The sequence below is a fragment of the Cuculus canorus genome, chromosome 2 (genome assembly GCF_017976375.1).
Source record: "Cuculus canorus isolate bCucCan1 chromosome 2, bCucCan1.pri, whole genome shotgun sequence".
NCBI classification, from domain to species: domain Eukaryota; kingdom Metazoa; phylum Chordata; class Aves; order Cuculiformes; family Cuculidae; genus Cuculus; species Cuculus canorus.
The window spans coordinates 146,074,488-146,094,007 of record NC_071402.1 but is presented as its reverse complement, the minus strand read 5'-3'; the positions used below and the strand labels follow the sequence as shown (position 1 = coordinate 146,094,007).

Below are 19,520 nucleotides of genomic sequence, written 5' to 3'. Positions count from 1 at the left end.
GTTAATAAGTATCAGACACGTTTCTTTGATGCAGAGCAGTAAGTATGTAGGGCTCTGCCAGCTGTACTTTCTGTTGAAGCATGCCACAAAATCCGTGATAATCTGTACAGCTAAAACCTGGCAGCTAAAAAGATTTAATCTGTGTTTTTATGTTATATATCCTAAATGTCTTAAAAATATTAAGGAAATCTCATAAGAACGTGAAAAATAACAGGCTGAATGCTATTGCTTTTTTTTTTTTGTTTAAATTACAAATCTAACATTTCATTAAAAATATGAAAATCCTCAGATGAAGGTAGGTCTTGAAGTATACACAATCCCTGTACTAGAAAAAAAATTATAAGGGTTTTTTTTTTGGCTTTTAAAAGCCAGTGCCCTTCATTTTCTAGAGTTTATAAATTGCTTCATAATTCACCGTAAAAGGTTTTTTTGCTCAAGATACAAAGAAAACTAAAGTAATATCTAATGGCCATTGTACTGAGAGTCTTTAATACCACCTTCAAGGTGCCTGTCTAACAATTGTATTCTGTTTGATCATGTCGGAGGTATGTGTTAACTGCATCTTCATTTATTCTTCTGCGTTTCCAACCTTTTAAGTCTCAAAAGTAGCCATGTTTTTCAAAAACATATGCATTAGGAGAAGATTCCTTGTGGTGTGAATGTACTGAATTCAAGACTTTGCCTGATATCAGCCATTAGAAAGTTATGTAAACTTAATTTGAAGTAATATTCAAGCTAAAAGGCTGAGTAGTTACCAAAAGTTGGAAATTGGTTCCTGACTTCAGGCGTGAGAGCTGATAGAGTTATTTTAATGCCCCCGCAGCAGTGCAGTGACGTCAGTGTGGTGGGAAGGTCCTTCAGTGTGCAATTAGCGATGTGCAATGTCCAATTTAGCATTGATCAGCAGCGATAATTTAACTTGAAGAAACAAGCTGATTTTTCTCCTCTGACCTCAAAATCTCAGGAAATTTGTATCATGTTTATGTTCCTATAGAACTTCTCAGAGATCTTTCATCATGTGAAACTGCTACGCTCCTGCTTTTCAATCAATCCTAATTTTTGCTCCTTAATCTAGTTCTTGCCTTTTCATGTCAGTGACTTTACGTAAACATCTAAATTGGTTATTTTCTGTTCTGTCTGATTTGGTTATATTACAGTTAGCTCGCAGGTAATAGGTAAATAACTTCAGTATGTCTGTACGATGGATGGCGGTGGCTGAATCATATTCTAGGTGCTCAGTGTAATATTTTTATTACTTTCATAGTATTTACACTGTCAATTTTTATTAAGACAAATTATCATCATTCCCATACAGCTGGGTGGCATGTGAGAAGTTCACAGTTTCAAAGAACTACCCGGACTGACTTGGGCAATTTAGACGTCAATAAAACATTTGGTGCTTATTTCTAGTTTTGTCATTGGTTGTCATTTCTATTGAGAACTGAAATGTTAACACATGTAGCTGAGTTTATTTTAATAGCATAATTAAAGCACTGAACCTTGTGGAAATATAGTGGTGCAAATGCTAATATAATCTAAGCTGTTTACATTCACAGTTATGTATTTTTAAAAAAGCCAAGGAAGATAGAGTTCTGTGCTTTGATACTGTTTCCCTTCTGTCTCCACATAAACTAATGTTGTCAGCTAAAACAGAACAGGCACCCAATATCCATTTATAGTTATTGATTCTATAGGGTTACAGGCTTTCAAGTGTTTTGCAGATGTTTACACAATATTTAATCCCATTCTTTAATAAGTTATAGTTTAAGACCTTTGTAATGGAAGAACTTATGTTAGCAAATGTGGTGACTTACGTTTACTGGACAAGATTAAGTAAATTCAAATGCACCTGTATATTCATATGCCACATGGTTGTGTTTAAACAAATATCTATACTGACTTTTGTATTTTATACTAGGTTAGTTTACGGGCTTTAAAAATTTGTATGTTTTCCTAATCTAAGAAATGTGATATTGAAATTGTAGTAGAGCTACCTCTCTGCTTATCAGGATTAATGGTGGTGGCATATGGCAGGGAAAAAAAAAATCCAATTAGTTTTTAGGTTATTGCATATTTGCAATATCAGGTCTACTCTGTTTATCTCTAGTCACTGCAACAACAAACATGAATTCCCATAATGTCTTTTTTTTAGAGTCATATTCTTGCATCTAACCATAATATACAGAAGAAATGCTGTAGGAAATTGATAGGCTTTTGTTGCTAACATTTTCAAGACCATAACTTTCTGCAAGTTCTACGGCAGTTTACTCTGCTGTACAGAACTGTATTCAGGAAATTGTTTCTGGAACTGCCTCTAAAGGGGTCTTTTGACTTGTGTTTATGTTAAATAAATAAATAAATAAATTAAAAGGCACTGTGAGGACCCATGTTTCAAGTTTGACTCAGGCTGTTCATCCACCCTTGAATCTGTTCTCAGTAATTTTAGCTTTATACGCCTTGGTTAATCTAGCTCTAGCATTTGTTAAAAAGTAAAATCCTCATGAGCACCATATGTTGTGTCTGAGATGAGCAATCTTGCATTAATAGAAGTTGTAGCCTTTGTTTAATGAGATTATTTGCAATTTTGATTGGTAGTTTATTTACATTATTTTACTGTTGGTTAGGATTAGTAAAATTTTTACTAGATTTGAGAGCTTAAGTGAAGTAAATTTAAGAATGACGAACCATGCATGAAGATGCATCTTATGTTAATAATGTAACTTTAAAATGAGAAAGCAGTGTTTCAACAAAAATGCTCTTCAGAAACCATCGATAGAGCAATTATTTTGTATAAGCACGTGGAGACATTGGGATAAACTAATGATATTATTTTGTCTAGTGTATTATAGTGTTAACTTGGAGTGTTGTACTTTGTGTAGAATATGTTTTGATGTGTAACATATCAAACGTGACATATGTGACATATCAAATATCTGACATTTTTCATATTTAACTATAGGGAAGGCAGTTGTAGCAGTTATTGTGTATGCTTTCGTGCAAGCATTGCATGCACATCCAAATTCTGGATTGTCTTCGGGCATCGCAGACCGTCACACATGCATCAAAGTGCTGTCAAGCATGAAGTGAAAGAAGGGAAGAGTAGATACAATTCTTCTCCTCTTAAAATATATTGGTTATTTTCTCTTAAAGGTAGCATTGCCAATTTCATATATGCTTGCTATTTTTTCCCTATTTAGAGATATCCTCTTTAATAACTTCACTTTGAGGCTCAAAGACATTGTCTCCCCAGAGAAATTCAACAACTTACAAGTGAAAAAGTCACAAACTTGTTTGTAACCATCAGTTTTATATGTATGTAAACTATAATTCTGATAGAAACAGTGTAGTGAAGGCATACAAGTATTTTTCCTTTTTATCATTAAAGTCAATAACATTAGCTTTCGTGCTTTCTACAGCTAACAGGATATAAAATTTTATTTCTTATAATTATTTATCAGTTTTAAAATATCTGAGGCTGTGCTCAGAGCATATTTTACTGAACAGAAGGAAAAATTGAATTGAATCAATATTTTTAAGATTTATTTTGGTTTACTTCCCGTGACAACATGCCTTCATAATTATCAGCGTATTTTTGAACAATAAATGGAGCACAATGTGGTCATCAAGTCAGTGTGAGTCTAGTGTGGACTCGTAGGACTTTTTTTGTCATGCAGAGTGTTAGAAGATTGTGCGAAAGGCAAACAGAAAACCATCTAAGATACCTGGATGGTACAAGATATTTCACCATCTTGGTGATCAGAAAAAATAAATCCATGGAAGAAGTGTTTTCACTTTGGGAAATATGGAAAAATTGGTTTTGCTTTTTTAAAATTTTCATTTTCAGTGGGAGATGCTGGGTCATTGAAAGGAATCTACAAAAGGTGAAACTTTCGAAACCCAAAGAATATCAGCATGAGATGGGGAGGGACAGGACTAGGTACATACTTGTATGGATTGTGGTTTTCAAGTTTTTTTTTTCTGAAGTCACAGAATCACTAGGTTGGAAAAGACCTCCAGGACCATCGAGTCCAACCATTCCTATCAAATGGGTGTGTCCTAGAGAAATGGTAGTTTAGCTTTATGGAATCTTACTGTTCCTTGTACTCTCCAGTGTTATTGGAAAGAGGCAGATTGCTAATTGCAGCAGTTGAGCTAAAGCCCAGTCACAGTTAGCATCAGTGACTGTACCCAAATGGTCCATTGGGAACCAAATGAGGTGGAGAAGGTTTGCCTCTGATGGGAGCCCTGGACAGGTCAAACATGCAGAACATTAGGTATTTGCAAAATACTCTATATCAGATGGAAACAGAACAGTATCACTTAAATGTTAATGTCTGACTCAAACCTCATTTGACGATTTGTGTTGTCAAAATGCTTTATGTTGTTTTTCTCCTCACAGTCTGTTTACATGTATAGATCCTTTCAACATCATATCTTAATGTTTTTAGGTGGTTCCAAAATGGAAATAACTGCTAGGATTGTTTCTCTTACTCCATCATCTGCCTTGTAGGAGAAAATGTATGGGTGTTCTGTAAAATAAATGTCTTATTTGCATGTGTTTATGATAAATTTGTAAATGAATTTAAAGTAGAAGAAAGAAGTTAAGTTAATTTTGCTTTTCTAACCCTTTTGATGAAGTGCATTTTTGACTTTTGAGCACATGAGGAGTCCTTTTAAGCATCGACTGCTCATTTACTTTGAGGTACGTGTGAACTGAAGTGCTATGATCACTGAACGTTTCTTGCTAAAAGATGTATGTAGTCTTGCAATTCCTGCCACACAACCAAGTGTTTTCCACACTGTGCCTTGAAATGGCTTCTGAAAAAGTAGAGCTGTTGACTTGGATGATGTGAATTTGACCCACTGGTACATCCTGTGGGATTTCAAAGTAAAGCTGATCTTCTTTAAAGAAATCAAATGCAGGGTCAATGCAAGAATAATCCTGAAGATTGAATCCTTCTTCAAATCTAAAGTTCAGCTACAGAAATATAATTTCCATGCTATCCTACCAGTACCTCAGAAATCTACTCTTCGAGTTCCATTTTGTAATTTCAGGTTGAATATTTGTTTAACTTTTACCTCTAAATACATCCTTAAGATGACACTGAGAGTGAGCACTAGACAGAGATGACCAATTCATTGCACAGAGGCTATCAAGCATTAATGTCTTCAGTCATTACTGAGCTGGTAAATTTAAGGTAATACGCTAAATTAAAAATGGCATTTAAGTTTTCAATTTCCACTTTGCTGCTTAGTAAAAAAGTTAAGATTTTAAGAAGAAAAATATTTGGTTCACATGAAGTTCCTGAATCCTTTATCCATCCGTTCACTATAGGCTGATTATTATGTGAGTTGACCCCATGTTTAACTTGCACAAAAGCAGTAGTGATGGTTGTGATATTCTCTGCTAATTCAGAAATCCAAATTTTATGTAGAAGCTGTTCAACTTCAGTTAACTAACAGAAATGATGCTGGCTGTCACATGTGCGGTGCTTCTTGGGTCTTTTACTGCCCAGAAATCTCAGCCTTTTGCAGGACTGGATGTGCTGTCATCACACTGCCTGTTTGTTCTTACTTTTAAATGTTGTGTTTGTTTCATGGATAAGAGGTAATAATTCAGGTAATGTTTATAAATTATTTGGAACTACGGTATCCTGCTTCAGGGTAAAGATGGTTTAAAATTTAGTTTCTATAGTGATTACAATAAAATATTAGATTGGTAGGATTTCCTATGCTGCAGATTGAAAGAACAGTAATAACCTGTAATCTTAATATTCCAGAACCCTGGGGCTGCTAGTAAAGCGATTGGAGAAGGGTGGAAAAGCTGAACAAGAAAACCTGTTTCGTGAGAATGATTGTATTGTCAGGATTAATGATGGAGACCTTCGGAATAGGAGATTTGAACAGTAAGTATACCACATGCTATCTTGCAGTATTTAGTCTTTAACTCTGTGCCTTGCAGTAATTTGAGGAAGTAAAATATATAAGGAAAAATTGTCTGAGCTTACCTTTTTTAATAAAGAAAAGATACACTAAAGGACACTAATGTGTTTTAGTTAGCCAAACTACAAAAAATTCAGGATTATTATTTTCTTTAGAGTATATGCACTTCTCATTGGATTGTTTTTGCACATTATGGATTTTTTTTCCTTTGATAAGCTGTTTATCATGAAAGCCCCAGATAATTTTTGCTATTCCTACTTGCAATGCATCATGTTCAATATGTGGACAGCATGGAGACTTTATTTTTACCATTTTTAAAATATTTGTGGTTTTATATGTGTGAGAACTACAAGTGTTATATGCAGAAACTGTGGAGAAGTCTGAGAGGTAGTAAATATTTGTTCACTGGAAGCCTAGACTTGGTTGTGTCCTGAAATGGTAAATCAGAAAAACTTGTAAAAGTGAAATAAGATTGTAGTTCACACATAGATGATTTAAAGAGAAAGCAGAGAACAGGTATGCATAAAACAAGTGATTTCTAAGATGATAATATTGTTCTGAAAACTCTTAATGTGTTGAGGGCCAAGAAATGTTATTTAGGCTGACTGTCGTATACGTAATACACATTTGAACTGTGTTTTTTATGTCTTTAACCTGTTTTGCAACATGATCTTATAACATGGTAGAGAGCAGTTTGTCTCAGCTTGTTCTGAGATTCTGAATTAAAATTTGTTAAGTGTGGGAAGTGACTTCTTGGTTTTGTGTACTTAGGATCACAACCTGGAGCCTGATATCTGTGCAGGATTAAGCAATTTTTTACTACTTCTTAATGTATTCTGAAAGATTACTGACTTACAAAAAGTAAAGTGTAGACCAGACTTTTCGCAAGATTGCATATACTCTGAACAAATTATGGAAATACATCGTCTTTGTATAAAGTGTAATTTTCATTCTAATAATTCTGTTGTCACTGTCATTCCTGCATCTGAAGAAGCAATTATCAAGGTTCAAGACAAAAGGCCACTGCAGTCCTGCTAGAGAACTGTCTGCAATTCAAGATTGGTTAAAATTTTTGTTTTTCTGAATCCAGTATTGGGTACATTAGTTGTTAAGCACATTTAACCATTGTGTTACCCTAAGGCAATAAAACTTGACAAAAAGCGGACCAAGCAGGCTAGTGAACAGATTCAAGTTTTATAGTTTATGCTTGAGTGCAATGTGTCTGTCAGCCTGTGTTGTTTAATTAACATCAGTAATTATGCTTATAATGTCTTGTAGTTTGCCAGCCCTCATTTGCTAATATTCTGTTCATTCTGAAACCTAGAGCACAGCATATGTTTCGCCAAGCCATGCGTACGCCATTCATTTGGTTCCACGTGGTCCCTGCGGCAAATAAAGAGCAGTATGAACAGTTGTCCCAAAGCGAGAAGAACACGTACTATTCCAGCCGGTTCAGCCCTGATTCCCAGTATGCTGATGGCAAAAGTATTAACAATTCTGGACTTCACACGTTACAAAGAATGTCTCGAGCGGGTAACCAGTCCGATCAGACAGACTCCTACTCGCAGCTACCTCATAGTGTGAATTCATCAGGGAAACCACCTTCGGGCCTGGTACCATCACCTCAGAAAGTTCTCACCTCCACTGCAAACAGTGGGTATAACACCAAAAAGATAGGGAAGAGGCTCAGTATACAGCTGAGAAAAGGTAAGGCACTAGTGCACTCCTCATCTAGCACAAGGTATGGATGTGTAGTGCATGTACGTGTGTCCAGTGCCATGGTACTGGGCAGGACAGCTTGCAGTATCATGAGGGACGTGATGGGTTGATTTTTGAAGCCAAGGGGCTGAGTTGTCCCTGATAGCAGGCCCAGGAGTCCAGCTGTGCATTCGGTATGTGCAGTGTGTTTGCAAAAGGCCATTTTGAGGAGTACTTAACATTGTTTTCTGTCTCTCAACTAATAGAGAATTGCAGTAAGTGCTTCAAATTCTGATAGCCAAGACCCAGGGTGTGGTGAACTGTTTAATATAAATAAATAAGCAAAATTGGCCCATATTCTGTAATTTACAGTTATCATGACTTTTCAAATTGAGTAAGTGTGGTTTGGACATTAGATTTTGAGAGTGTGTTGAATCCAGTTGGTAAATTGGACTTTCAAATTTCCACCTAAAGCTTTTCTTTAATCCACTGGGATTTGAAAGTCTTTGTTTAAATGGTTGAGATGTAATGTGATACTTCCTATTTTAGCCCTTATGCTAATGTAATTTGAGTGGGGGTGAGACACTATTTAAGGACAGAAGAGAAAGCAGTGTGTGTTTATCTCAACATCTGTGTTGTATGTGCACGTGTAGATGCATTGGTACATCCACAGAATTTTTATGATGTTAAACGTGTTAAATGTGTTAACTGAGAAGATTTGGTATGTTTGTGTAGTTACCTTCTGCTTGCTTCTAAGGTAGTTTGAAGTATAAAAGATGACATTCAGATGCAAGTGTTTCTTAGCTTTTGGGAATTTTTTTGTTTTAAGGATAATACGTGTTGTAAGCTTTATGGTAGTAAAATGAGCATGTTTAGGGTTAGATACAATTTGATCTCTATCAGCAAGAGAAAGGTTTACATTACACAGCAAAAAGTTTACCCATATGACAGTATTCTTTGTGAACTCTAATATTTTCCCTTAGGATATTGTATGTGCATAGTGTTAATAATTTTTATTAATTAATCTTTTTATGGAAAGGCATTGAAAACAATGCATTGAATGGTGGAGATTTTACAGTTTCACAGGTAGCGGGCTACTTGTCACATTACCATTATACTTTCCTTTCTGTGAACTTCACATGAACCACCAGATTGCTTCTTTCTGGTTGCTGAATTTTAAGCTCTACAAACTTGGATGACATAAGGTTGAGTTGACAGTTTGCTTCTGTTGTTGATGCTCCTTCAAGGAATTCTTTAGGCCATCAGCTCAGATCAGCCTACTTGGAAAAACTTATTGTCATTGGCTGAATAAGGAGTCACTGTGCTTACAAGCATGCTCTCAGTCACTCCAGTGGTTTTTACCTGTTGTTTTCTCTGTGGAAGCTTGTAGAAATATCACTTGGATATTACATAAAAGAATTCTTATTGAGAAGTGGAAATAGACATTTCATATAATTTAAAATGAATATAGAATGTGGGAACACAATATCTTTGCGTAAAATAATTGTGGTGTTATAGCTGCTCATAAGATATGAGAATATAATTTTATGTGTTATGGATTATTTGACTGAGATGTGAGATTACATTTTTGTCCCCTTGCACTGGATACTGTTTCATAGATACGCTCCTCACTTCTATGAAGTGATTTGGCCTTGCTGGCACCAATATATTAGAAGGTTTTGGAATGAAGGAGATGCATGCTACTTGATAATGGAAAGTGATCTATAAGATAATTTAAAATCTAGTTCACACCGAAGAAGTTTGATGGCTCTTACACTAGTAAAAGCTTTGAAATCCATATCTAGAATGTATTTCAGACGTTTAGAGGAGATATCTGTTCCTAGCAGTTTGCTTATCTGCGAATAGTACTTAGGAAGAAATGGCAGATTTTAGGCAGATTATAGGCAGAAATTGTTTAGTGTAACTGTATTTTATGCTTGTGGATATATATAAAAAACCCCTGTGCATAAGGAAGGACACCTTTCTATCATTGATGTCTTTCATTTGTTAATATCCACTATAGAAAGAGGTATGTTCTCCCATTTTTGCTTTCATTTGATCACTCTGAGAACATTTATGTGGAGAAAGAAATGAAGCTACACACTTAAGCGTGGCCTCAAGTAGTTTGTTATAAATATGAGTGCAGTGGGGAGGTTGATTGTCTTTGATTATTTCTCATGAAGAATGTTGTAATAATACAGATTTTAGAGATATTTAACAACTGTGGCTAAAAAGACATCAGTAATTTCACCAGTTGCAATACTTACATTAAAAAACTCCTTGTGGGTTGCCACACAAGCATGTAAGACTTCATGTTGAAATTCACTTTTGATTTAACCTGTGCATTCTGCTTAATGATGTGGTATATGAGAATTAACTCTTTTTCAATAGAGGCAGACCTTCTTTATTACAGCTGTGTTTCTATATATTGCATGAGCTTTATTATGTAAAATAACATGGTAAGATAATCGTACAGTATGTGCTTCTGTAATTATGATTTCTTAATATTTATTGCTGTTTTGGCATTTTAAAATAACCTGAACTTTCATAGGATTTAGCTGTTTAATAAAGTCAGAAGAGAAGGTCAGTCATGTGTTTCAGTCAATGCAGAATGTTTGTTGGCTTTTCTAAATGAAAATGGATATCTATTTATCTTTCCTTAAAGGTCAGGGCCTGAACTTTTAGCATATAGATGTAGGGGTTATTGCGGATATTCTAATGCCATTAAGGCTGTGTAACAGTCTAGCTTAATAGCTCACACAAATTGAGATAGCACAAGACATGACAGTGAGCCTATATTTATATATTTTTTGGTGTAAGCTGATATGCAGCTAAGTATAAATAAAAAAAAAATAGTTCTTTACGGCGGCTATATAGAGGAAATAACACTGACATAATAGCCAGAGTGTTAGGACGAATTCTGACTTAATATACACCAGGACAATTCCAGAGTGTTTTTCCTTTGACTGCAAGCATGTGAGCCAATGCAATTGAGTGAAGTTTGGTCAGGCACTTATAAATATAAATAATATAACCAATTATACAACAAGTGATTCTAAGGCTTAGTCTTTGAGCACCAAGTAACTCGCAGCATTTATCCTAGTGCTCACCAACGTCTTTGAAAGGCTGCTTTTCAATTGGATACTGTATTCCTCAGATTTCATATGTACTGTTTTTGATACCACTGTACTAAGACAGGCCTGAAGTATTCAGCCTTTAAATTAGCTTCATTTTATTTGATTACCCTTAAGTGTAATACTCATTGCATTGGATCATTTCCATCTATATCTACACATTTCTCTAGCTGAATTAAATATATAATTCACTAGATAAAATGTCAAATCTCAGCTCTTGTTTTCTAAGTTGGTCCTAGTTCCAACAAATATTTTCCCTTTTATCTTGTCTGAAGTATTCAGTGGATCAGGGCTTCTGTCCACGTATCCCCTCTTCCAGAGAGCAACTTATCTACTGCCCGTGAGAATTACAATCAACTCTTCCATTTTGGCCCAGAGAATATTTGTCTCTTGCAAAATAGCGTAGCTTCCAGAGAAAGGAGTGAGTGACACAACTGCAGGATACCCTGCAGCAGGAAAGCTGTAGGAGTGACCAGGTCGGTTACAGGAAGGGCATAGCAGCTGTGTCCTAGAAGATGGAGAGGAAGGAGGTGCCTTTGTGCAGTGCAACAGAGAAAATGATTAAATTGTTGATATGAGGAGAATTAGGAGACTCATTGCTCTTCAGAGTTTCTTGTTGGATTCCTGTTTGGCTTGCTGGCCCTTCTGCTCCATCTTGCATACAGAGCTGAGCTTAAATGCTGCAAGTTCCACCAGGTGACTGGGCCTTCAGTGTTGTACGCTGGCACTCATCATTGCTGCAGCCCAGTTCCTTTCTGCAAGAAGTCATTGAAGACATGGAGGAGGTGCCGGGGTAGTTTGGGAGTATGATAATTTAAAATGTCATCATATTTGCTGTGGAGTAAAGCACCTATATGGATGATGACTTGTTTTACTTGGGTTTATACAGCAGAGTGCAGAAGACAGGACCCTGAACTTATCTGTGAGATATTCTCTATCATGTATTGAAACTGTACAGATTTACACGCATTTTTTATCATACTCTCCTGTTTTCCCACACAATTTCTTGAGCCAGACTTTGAACTGACCTTTTAAATTTTTATATAAAATTTCTTTTTAAGTGATATGTTCTCTTAGACTGCTCTTAGAATTCTTGTTCAGATGCAGTAGGGGTGTTTGTCACTTTTGAAATGAAGCATGTAGACTTCTAAATTCCTTAAGTGACCTTGAGAAATGAGGTTTAAAAGTGAAGCAAATAATTTAGGACACTATTAGCCTTTGAAGAAAAGTAAACAAAATTGTGTTACATCTTTACATTTTTTTAAAACACTTCTGATTGATATTTATTAGCAGGCTGCAGCAGAAAGGGAAGAACGTGTCCAATAGGAGGATCAAAGAGATCTTCTTGAGAGGTCTGAGCTTTGCTTGGTGAAAAAATTATTGTTCCAAATCACTCAGCTACATAAAAATAAGCATGCAATTAATTTGTCTTGATTTTGCATGTGGCTGCAGAAATTTTATAGGCAGCAGAGCAGTCAGGCTTTTAAGCAGTTATTTGCACATACAGTTGCCCTGATTACACTACACAAATTCTGAAAATATTGGGCTTAAACTATGAGCAGTAAACTGATTTTTCATGAAGTCTCTAAAATGGTCTTGGTTACTTAGTGAAGGCCCTGACAACAAGGAAGAACTTACCCTTAACCATCCTTTATTCCATCTGAGTTCACCCACATGGATTTTCTGTATTTGCGTTGCTCTGAAATGTTCTTTGCTTCTCTTGCATAGGTACTAACAAATGTGGTGCCAATTGTCTTGTCATCAAACATTTTCCATTGTTTTACAAATGATTTTTTAAAAAAAATAAAATTTAGGGGAGATGTGTATTGAAGTAGAGGAAAAAGAAGAGCACAATTTACTTCTAGCTCTGCTTGCAGTCCTGAAAGGGAAGATAGCTGTAAGAGATATATCATAAGAAGCAGGCAATGTAGGTATTTCAGATGTTCCTTATTGGGTGCCTGAACTGATGTCCTTTTAAGAATGACATGAAAGTACTGGAAGCAGTGCAGAGGTGATGCTTGCTTTTCATCTCATGTTCTGGCAGTGTTTCTACACAGCAGCACATTTTGCAGTTGAGAATTTAGACCTGTAGTTGGTGCTAGATGAGGAGCACATAATTTCGCATGCAGAAGAGCCTTAGAAAGACAGAAGTGTTATGTCAGACACATTTTTCTACAATCAGGGTGATAATCCTGGCATTATTGAGAAATGAGACACTTCTTCACTGGGAGATAACAGAAAACCCAGCCAGCTCTAGTAAGATTTACTAATTTTTTAAGCATACTATCAGTTTGTGATCCGGCTGATTCCAAATAAGATGATGATGTTAATGTTGAGCATGTGTTTAATGAACTTCTGTGAAAGTTTTTTGCCTCACCGCATCTTAATGCTACTAGAACTACATTCCTCTAAAACACCAACTGAAGCAGCAAATCTACTTTTCTGTTTGTGCAAGGTACTTCTTTTTATTCACTAGAATGACTTCGTCTTCGGTTCAGAGCTGGCTGAGCTCTTGAGGGTAATGCAACTTTAGAAGGGGTGTTCAGCATCACATTCAAGAGAAAAGGGGAGCTCTAACTTGCCGGGAGAGCTGCTGATTTATCAAAGAAGCCTAAGAATTTGAATTGCACAAATTAGTGGGTAATTTTTAAATGTTATTATCTCTTGGTTTAATTTGATCGTTGTAAGAGATGACAGCTATAGAGAGAGGAAAATCTTTCCTGCTCTCTTTCTTTATGAAATCTATAAGAGGTTAAGTTGAGAATAGCTCAAATAATCAAGACGTTGCAATGTAAAGCTCCTAGCTTTGAGTAGGGTGACTCCAATGTTTTCAGAAAAATGGAAATTCCTTCTGTTTTCTATCCTTGTTGTGGGTCTGCCTTTATGAATCCAGTTTCTCCCATGTTATTAATATAAGTCAGAGAGACTGGAGGAGCCTAAAGTATGTTTGCACAATTTCTTCATTATTATAATGCAGTTTTACACCCTAAGAACTGAAACCATTTTAGCAGCAGGAAGATATTAAGGCTTTATATGCATTTCTATATACAACTGAAATGCCTGGAGTAGAGATAACTAAGTGAGTTTTGTGTGTAAAAATAATAACAAAAAAACCTTAAAATCAAGCTAGTCACAGAAATCATATTTGTTTTTTTGGCCTTGGTTGAATGTATCCATTTATTTTCCAATTTATGAACTCCTAATACAATAAACACAGGAGCTCTGTTCTACAGCTAAAGGCAGCTCTAGTGAATGAATAGTAAAATGAAGCAGTGAAAAAAAAGGAAGATGACACCCAAAAGCTGCCTAATGCAAAGCTGTACAGAACGGCATAGCAAAGTGTAGCCCAGTTAAAGCTCCCTCTTTCCACAGAAACAAGTAATTAGAATTTTATTCTGCTAATATCTGGGTTCAGTGTGGATTTGTGGCATTCTGCTGGCTTTGGTAAAGCCTGAGATTTGACAGCAGAAAATGCCATCGTCCAAATTTATATCCTCTGTGCATTTGTAATATGAACATTTCAACTTCTGTTTTTTTCCATGAGGGTTTAAAGTGGAGTGTTTGAACCAGACGTCTGTAATGAAGCCGTAATCAGGCTATGGAGATTAAGCTTATTAATAATGAAATATTGTCCTGGGCATGCAGTCATGTTCTGATATTACTTTAGAAATTTTAGCAGACAAAACCTACACTCAAAGAACAGTATTCAACGTAGATCCTTAAAATAAGAAAAAGATATTTCCATAAAAAGCTGAGTTGTGTCTTGAAAGAACCGTACACCTATACAGATCATCTTCACATGTTGCAAGGACTTAAAGAGCTCTATGAACCTTTGAAGCATCATTAAAATTGTGAGGTCTCCAAAGTAAAATGTGGATGATATGAGATCTAATATTTTTTTCATGTCTGTGCAATAGCACTGATAAATTTTATATTAGCCTGAAAGTGAATGAAGACTTTCAAATTCAAATGCCAGTTCTTCAGCTATCTTGAATGCTGCAGACATATGAGGAAGGAGGGTGTGTCACAATAGTTAGCCTAGAGGAATTGATCCAAATTTCCTGAACAAAATGAGCTCCATATACTTCCTGTGGATACATGAGGACTTACATATTTTCAAGATGAAGATGGTAAAAGATTATATTCCTCCCAGCCCTGTCACCTGTGTCAGCTTTCTTCTAAACATGATTAGCATCTTGATAATAAAATACTTTGCTCTAAATTTTAATCAAATGTAATTGTGCAGATTTCTGAAATCTACATGTAGGCTAAGATTGACTCTATTGGACTCCTGCTTCCTTTTCTCATGTGTGAATATTAACCTGCTCGGTAAACGAGCAGACCTAGCAAATGAGCGTAGGGAGCAGTAAGACAGAAATTAATTCAGGCTTTAATTCAAATGGTTATATAGTCATGTGTTTGACATGGGTTGTATTCAGCTCTCCAGGGCTCAAAGCTGAGGACTGTTGCAAAAAGGTTTGGCTTCTGTCTGTTCCTGTGATTTTATGCAAAGGGATATTTTGTGCAGCTTTTAGGGACCACACCTGAGGTTGTTGTAGTAGATGAGGTTAAACGTAGGGTGGATGTGTGTGTGCTTAGCTGGTGAATTTGAAGTGTAGACATATCTTGACAACCTGAGATGTTTCAGATGGAGGTTGTAGATGCTGACACTCTGCTCAATAGCTGTCTATGTTCCAAGCTAGATTAAGTGCTCTGAGCAGACTTGGTGTGCAGTGTTGGGTTGCGTTTCAATGTAGGTTTTTAAAGGTTGCTGATGGCACTGGACAAATTGCATCAAAAATTGGATCACAAGTGAGCTTTGTGCTGAGTAGGGAAGGCTTCTGTTTGTCCTTGGCTTGTGAATCCCAGAGCTGTGGGATTCTAAGGTATGCTTCAATAACTAGTTATGGGCATAATTCATCTGAAATACAAGCGTCATTTGCCTTATTGTCTGGACCTGTCCTCTGGATTTCTCCAGGCCATCTTAAGCATCTCTGTTTTGCTTCAGTCAGTCTTAGCCAAGTGTAGTCAGTCACCTGCATGCACAGCAGGACCTCTGGAGTGGCAGCCTGCCTCTGCTCCCTGCCTGTGTGGCAGAAGGTGGGGTGGAAACCAGTGAGAGCTGGAGTGAAGCCCTGGGGCGGAGGAGTTGTTGACAGAAAACAGCTGGATCTTCCTCGGAGCAGAAGAAATGAGACCACTGAACTCCAGCTCTGTCTGTCACCTGCCAGTGCCCATAAGTGAGCTGATGAAGCCCTGTGGCCAGCAGTGTTAGCTGACTGCCATTGCTGAAAGAGTTGCAAAAGAGGATGAAAAGATCATTGATGAGATTCAGATTGACAAGGGGGAAGGCAGTGACAGGGTATCAGATATGTTTTGTTCTGATTCCTTGTCACTCAACTCGTCTGAAATAGAAAGTTAGAAATATGGCAATGACTTGAACAGTGAGTTGCAAGGAGGGCCTGCTGAGGCACCTGTGCCAGGACTCAGTGCTTCAGCTAAAGCAGTCCTAGATATGCCTTTTTTTTTCCTTTTTTCTTTTTCTTTTTTTATTTTTTATTTTTTTTGCCATGCAGTAGTTCTTGCATATGTGTTTTCATGGATTGTATCAGAGGTGTACATACATTCTGCTGAATAAAAAAAATGTCTAATGTAAAATATGCATTTTAACGAGTAGCGTTCTACATTCCTTATGCAGGTACGGAAGGCTTGGGATTTAGCATTACTTCAAGAGATGTCCCGATTGGTGGCTCTGCTCCAATTTATGTGAAAAACATCCTTCCGAGAGGTGCAGCTATTCAAGACGGGAGACTAAAAGCTGGAGACCGATTAATTGAGGTGATGAAGTGTTACGTGTTGTTTGTCTGTGTTTTGGCATGAGTCCACGCGCTAGTTCACTTCCAAAAGCTCTTAGGAGTTCATGTTATAGGAAAATGTTTCCTTCTTTTTTTTCTTCTTCTGTTTTTGTTTTTTTTTTTTTTTTTTTTTTTTTGTGTTTGAGTGGTTTTTGGGGTATTTTTGGTGCATTTTCAGTACACAGCTGTATTAAGAGCGGGACCCAAACATCCTACAAAAAGATGTGTTTACATGGCTTATGTGAATATAGTGCCATAGTCTTGCATTGCTGTTTAGGAAGGCAAAGCGATTGTTACCTAATAAGTGACAATAAATCAGCATGGAGTGACAGATTAGAAATTATTTGAGATGTTGCCAAGTTTGGAAGACAAAACTCTGAAAAAGATGTAGTGAATTAACTGAAAGGGACAATGTAAGAGGAGCATAGTGCTACAGAGAATCAAGGCCACTTTTCTCCTGGAGGGAGGATGTTCTCAAGGGAATTGAATTTCTCTTAGATAGGCGCACAGCAGAGATCTTCCTGCAAATCTAGCTGCAGTGATAGAAGACGTTACCACCCACAGCTCTTCATTACTGTCCCTAAGCCAAATGACACTGGAAGTACAGCTGAGACTAACTGCCTCTCAGTGTCCCAACTCCACTTTACTGCAAAATTGGCAAAGTCGTCTTGAATTGTTGCCGGAGGGTAGCCTTCTGTAATTACTGTCATTGCTGAATGTAATTCAAGGTAACCCAGATGACTTGGGTAGAAGGGGACTGAGAAGCACTTAAGATGACGCTTATGGCATCTCAGCAGCGTGAGCTGTGATCTCTTATGAGAGAAAGGAAAAAGATGGTTTGCCAACTTCCTCTGAGCACCATGCTCTCTCGCTTAAAGCCATTAGCTGCTTTGCCTTACATTTACAGAATGTTTCTGAACAGGCAAGCCTTAGACTCTGCCCTGTTTTGCTTTGGATTCTCCCTTACTCAAGTTAACTCATGCAGTGGGAAACGTACCTGTATGTATTCCATGCCTATCTGTCCTGGGAAGTGGTATGTGGAGGCCAAGGAATTGGATGGCTGAACAAAGGCAAATACCTCAAAATTATTTGGGGAAAAAATTATTTTCTACTTTTGACACAATTTGTTGTGCAAGGTATATCTCGAATATTTGTAACACCAAGGCATGTGGAAACAGGACCATTTTGTATCATACGTTGACTTTGCCAAAGAATTTTGATGCAGAAATTCTTGTAAAAAAACTGGTAGATGGTATTAGTTGGCTTTAGAGTATACTAGAGTGTACTGTTGCTGCTGAAAAGGAGGGAAATGTAGCTATCTTGCTTCTTATTTGTATTTATATGTAAAGAATGCATGTGTAATTAGATCTATTAAGTGGAAGCTATGCTGAGCCAATAAGTAGATTGCTTCAAGTGAGATTTTTTTTAATACTGTTTCATATGATTCATGTTGCTTTTCAGTATGAATTTGTACTGTTTTTCCTGTTTTACAGTATTATAAATTTCTAATACTTCCTTTGCCACAGGTGAATGGAGTTGATTTAACAGGCAAAACTCAAGAAGAAGTTGTGTCCTTGCTGCGAAGCACCAAAATGGGAGGGACCGTCAGCCTTCTAATATTTCGACAGGAAGAAACATTCCATCCAAGGGAACTGGTGCGTAAAATAGAGAGCAGCTAAGAGATTTAGATGAGTATGAGCAAATTATTTGATCTTGTCACCTGCTAGTAAACATGCGCGGCCAGCACTGAATGTACGAAACGAAAACTCTAATCTGCTTTATTTAGAACATTTTACATGAATGCTTTTTTATTCTCTTTGATATCTGATATTGGAATTAAATATTTTTTAATAATGTGTAAGTGAGAGTTTTGTTTTAAGTCAAAATGTTTATTATGGAAGAAGCTATTGGATGGACCTTATGTGGATGCATGCAGACAAGTAGATTATGTTATATCTTTCACAAGGAGTAATCTATGTTTGTAAGTCTGCCTTTTGTCTCACTACTTGCTCACTAAAATATTTCAGAGCATTTAGTATTGTGCCAAAGCAGGATATGTAAATAGGTTTTTATGAAAAAGTGGAATATTTAAGAAATAGTAGCAGTTTTTAAAATATAAATATAGTCTCTGTGGAATGGAAACCTTAAAGTTATTAATTTAGCAGGGTAATTCAGAAAATATTTCCGAGAACTTTACATGGAATAGAAATAAAATATTTCAGTGTCTCTTCTCCAGTTGCGTAGTATACAGATATTTCTCTGATAATTGATCAAGATGAGTTCTGTTATGAAAAGGTAGACTGTGAATATAGCAGTCTTACTTTGTTCTGTATTCAATTTAATTGAAGTTATTTATTATTTGTTTTATCGTAGCTATATATAGCTTGAAAAATAACTTATTTGGCTGCATTAGCATGAGAAGAAACACAAATATAAGTGACAAATATCAGTATAAAAAGTAGATTGATTCATTTTTCTATTGGATTTGTATTATTTTGAATGCAAAGAGAATGGATTTGTTCGGCCATTTCAATACTTTTAACATTCGCCTCTTAATTTTCAAAACTGCAATTACCCCTTGGAAGTCAAAGTACCGTGGAAGGTTGCAAACAAACCACACTTTTATCTTAGTATTCTTGGAACATAACTTCAGGTGCTGAAGTGAAAGTTGTCATAAAATGAAGAGAAATGAACAAATTGAAATCATATCATGCCCTACCTTATTGCTGGAACTGTGAAAATAATCTGTTTATAAGTTCCTATGATGTAATTTTCACTTCATTGCTATCTTACATAGAGATGAATGAAAATGCCTTTTAAGTTTTCTAAATAAACTTAAAAGTAATAAAATGTGTTAATTTTGTGTATATTATTTCTGTAGTAAAATGAG

At 36.3% G+C, this 19,520-nt stretch overlaps 1 protein-coding gene across 14 annotated transcripts in view; it reads left to right on the top strand.

The window, feature by feature from the left end:
- Window positions 1–19,520, top strand: part of PARD3 (par-3 family cell polarity regulator) — a 448,147-nt gene that overhangs the window by 235,117 nt on the left and 193,510 nt on the right. For all 14 annotated transcript variants that reach the window (XM_054058316.1, XM_054058308.1, XM_054058313.1 and 11 more), the window contains 4 exons: window positions 5,781–5,906; window positions 7,268–7,650; window positions 16,474–16,613; window positions 18,157–18,285. In XM_054058316.1, coding sequence (XP_053914291.1) covers window positions 5,781–5,906; window positions 7,268–7,650; window positions 16,474–16,613; window positions 18,157–18,285 — 778 coding nt within the window. The remainder of the gene's footprint in view (window positions 1–5,780; window positions 5,907–7,267; window positions 7,651–16,473; window positions 16,614–18,156; window positions 18,286–19,520) is intronic.